At 49.8% G+C, this 3,815-nt stretch overlaps 1 protein-coding gene across 1 annotated transcript; it reads left to right on the forward strand.

The window, feature by feature from the left end:
• Positions 1 to 1,875: 1,875 nt before the first annotated feature.
• LOC129387561 (cuticle protein 16.8-like) lies at positions 1,876 to 3,603 on the forward strand. The gene is made up of 3 exons (XM_072286149.1): positions 1,876 to 1,887; positions 2,023 to 2,079; positions 3,049 to 3,603. Exons 1-3 carry the CDS (start codon positions 1,876 to 1,878, stop codon positions 3,601 to 3,603), a joined length of 624 nt encoding a protein of 207 aa, XP_072142250.1.
• The last annotated feature ends 212 nt before the right edge of the window (positions 3,604 to 3,815 follow it).

A 3,815-nucleotide genomic window follows, 5' to 3' on the forward strand; every position in this document is an offset into this window, starting at 1 on the left:
CCGAACAGGCACGCAGGAAGGGGTAACCCCGACGACGTTACGAAATTCACGTTCCTCCACTGGAACCCTAAAATTGTGATCCAGAAAATTCTGCTTTACACCGCGAGCTGGATGGGGATGCATGAGGTGGGTAGGTTCGCGAAGACATGTATGGAAGGGCTTTAGTGGCCATTTGAGGTGCTGTACAAATGCAGTCCCCGCGACCAGAGATGGCAGCCGTTGAACATATATCGAATAAAAGCAAATTCCCCCGCTTCCTTTGACACCTCGAGGACCTTGCTGAGATTTACTTCAGAATAAATGAAAGCCAAGGAATAGCCCCCCGGTAGTGCCACGGAACACGCGCTTGTTGGGGTATTAAAGCGTGCGACGTGCTGTTTTCTGAGAGCCTGCCCTGCGCGAGGGATGAAATGCCTTAGCGCCAAAATGAAATGCGGTGGTGGCGACGTGCGGCACATGCTACGCGTGCTTGGCAAGTCGATCGTGTTGAATCTTCCGTTACGACCAGATTACAAGTGCATACACTCTCGCAGGTAGTGTCGGATAGCCAAGAATTTCGCAAGAGAGGGCACAACCGTTTTAAAAGCGAAGGTGTCTATGCCCGAAAACGTCTTCATTATTGAGCTCGAAATCGAATGGGAATTGAAATTTCGTCAAGCGTAGCACATTATGTACAAGAACTGCGAATTGCATCATTTGTCAATTTAGTTTCAGCGCGTCAAAATGAAACCTTCATTAATGAAACCACTCAATGTGTTGTTCTGCAAGAAACTACTAGGCATAGAAAACGTTCGATAAATGGGTCGTTCCCCATTTTTAGAGCGTAACAAAACAAATTCCAGCACTAACCAATTTCTCGTTCCTCTGCTAAGCACCATCGCAATATGGAAGTTGAATCTACAAAGGCAGTTAATTAACTATGCTACACAGCTCGCGAGCAATGACGTTATAGCTGCCCTAATCGCAAAAATTCTATTCCTCAATGAATGCAAATGGGTACTAAAACTGGTTGCTTGAGAACTAATGTTCTAGGAAACCGATAAAAAACTGAAAACCCGCCCCACCCAAACAGCCAAAACAGAGCGAAGCAGTGGTATCTGGGACAAAGTGGGTGGAAAAGTAACAGAGATCTTTTTTAGCGAACATTTGACTCCCTCTGATTCGCAAATACTGCCACGAATATACACACGTCCTCCTAAAGTACGGCGTCTCATCTGCAATGCTCCACGTGCACGCGACGGAAATATTGGCTGCGCTGAATAGTAATTCACGCCTCACAATAATGGTGCACGTCGAGCTTGCTCTCGTTGCACCGGAACCCACATTATTACCATACCGATCGCGTTGCCGCCACATTCCGCGACGACAACGGAGATAGCGAAGTATCGGGGTGGCACATCTCTTGACGAAACAAGTTTCCGGGCGGAGTTTAAAATACGAATCGTCACGAGGTGGGACGTCAGAATGCGTGCGCGCTGCCAAAGTGCCCAGCCACGGCTGGACAGATCCCGCACGTCCTCTCCACCCCTCATCGCGACTCTTGTCTTCTGGCTCTTCTTCAGTGGACACTAGTGAGGCGGCATCACAGCCGTGCCACCTGGAAGGAAAAAAAAATCAAACCCTTTCCAGCTATTTGGTGGAGGCCATTCGCTCCAGAGCATAAAAAATAAATGTAGAGAAAATAAAAAAACTACATATATATACCGCTTGCTCTAGGATTCAGCAGCACGTTCACGGAGTAGGGTATAAAAACGTGCACGGGTTCAGACGAAACGCCAAACATCCTTGAGTCACGCAACGCGGAAGGAGAAGGACTTTCGAACTGTGGTCGCCAGCGGTCCTAAATCGGCCACCCCGACATATCGTCTTATCACCATGATCAGCAAGGTGCGCCGACCAACATATGGAATATGCCGTTAATTAACGTGTCTTGTGTGTTCCCTGGCCGAAAAGTGTCATACTCGAAGAGACCCGCGGAGCCATACTCCTTATATTTGTAACATCGTCTGTGTGCCGTTTCAGGTTATCCTCTGCGGCTTGCTGGCCTATGCAGCCGGCCAAGCCCTGCCAGGAGATCTTGTGAGTACAGAAGCAGCTGGCCCGAAGTCTCAGTTTAATGAACAGTAATACTATTGTATATGGAACTTACGAACCTTTTTTTTCTTTCTTTTATTATACGCTCAAGATTGTGCGGTATAAAAGAAGGGAGTCGAAATTTGGCGTTTTCGTCAACAGCGACAGCCCCCAGCAGAGAAGTCATAACAGTAAAATATTGATAAGAGACATTTATGCTATTGCAAAATCTGAACTATATGATGATGGTTGGTCCACGATGAGGTGTATGTTAGGGGTGTATTTAGGCTGCCATGCTAATACTATTTACGATAATATATCTTAACATAGAAGCACTTACACTGAGAGCACAGACGTATAATTTGCAAAGATCGTTTCCTTGATGTGAGACTAGGCGTGTAATTAATGTATGAAGCTAACGAATTTCTGTAGGTTATACGCCAGTGTCCCTACTGGTGTTGCAAGGCTTCTTCAAGACGGCAAATTGGGCCAGCTGGCTAGGATTCATAGTAAGGTTCGTCACAGCGCAACGCAAGACAAGCACAAAAGAAGTTATAAAGCACCGTGTCGTCGTTTTATACCTTCCTTTGTCCTTGTTTTGCGTTGCGCTGTAACGAACCTTACTATGAGTTGCAAACCTTTTGTGTGAAAAGTTACCATCAATATTTTGCCTGGACATGGTTTCTACTGGAGGGAATTACATTTGCCACATTAAAACATTCCGCTATCGTATATCGAAATACTCCCAGCGTTTAGTGCGTATCGTAGTACAATCATAAAGTGCTCGCACTTGCATGGTTCCCAGGATCCCCCTTAACACTGACTCCAAAAGTCACTGGAAAACATCTCACAAATCACGCTTGGTTGGAGTAGGCGAGAAAATGCAGGTGTCCGAGTTCCTTTCGTTGCACTTTCACACGTTTTCTTTTTTTCGGTTTCTCTCTCCTTCTCCCTGACGCGACGTCCTCGCCATAGCCGGCTGCGCCGTACAGCTTCAACCACGACACCACGGATGAGTTCGGCACCCGCATTACTCACGAAGAGACCAGTGACGAGAACAACCACAAGGTCGGTTCCTACAGCTACACCGATCCAAATGGCATCACCCGCACAGTGCGCTACGTGGCTGACGGCGGTGGATTCCGCGCCACCGTCGAGACCAACGAGCCGGGAACCAAGACTTCGAACCCTGCCGACGCCCCGTTCCTCTCCAACGCTGTGGAGCCGCCTCCAGCCCCGCCAGCACCCAAGCCCGTGCCAGCCGCCACCGTGGTCGTGAGGCCCGCTCCCAGACCCGTGGTCGTCCACTCCACCCCTGTTTTCCACGCCCATCCGGTAGTCCACGCCCACCCGGTTGTGCACGCCCTTCATGCCACGCCGGTTACGCTGCACGCGGGGCCAGTCGCCCTGCATGCGGCGCCTATCACCATTGCCACGGCCCACCACGCACACCCGGTAACCGTGGCCGGTCACCCGATCGCCATCGCCCACGCGCCGCTGACGTACACCCTGGGCCGTGCCAAGAGATAAGTGCGGTCCGCTGGTCAAGCCTGTCCCCCTGGTTCCCTCCTACGGACGTTACGCGTTAGCGCTAAATCACTACTGGTTGCGCCAGCCGTATGGGACGCGCAGACGGGGCGGCGAGGATTTCGGCTGTGCTTTCTGGTTATTATAGCTTGCCTCGCATTGTTTCCTCCTCTGCCCGAGTAAAAGTCGGTGTATACGAAATGAATGTGATTGAG

The sequence above is a fragment of the Dermacentor andersoni genome, chromosome 2 (assembly GCF_023375885.2).
Source record: "Dermacentor andersoni chromosome 2, qqDerAnde1_hic_scaffold, whole genome shotgun sequence".
NCBI classification, from domain to species: Eukaryota; Metazoa; Arthropoda; class Arachnida; order Ixodida; family Ixodidae; genus Dermacentor; species Dermacentor andersoni.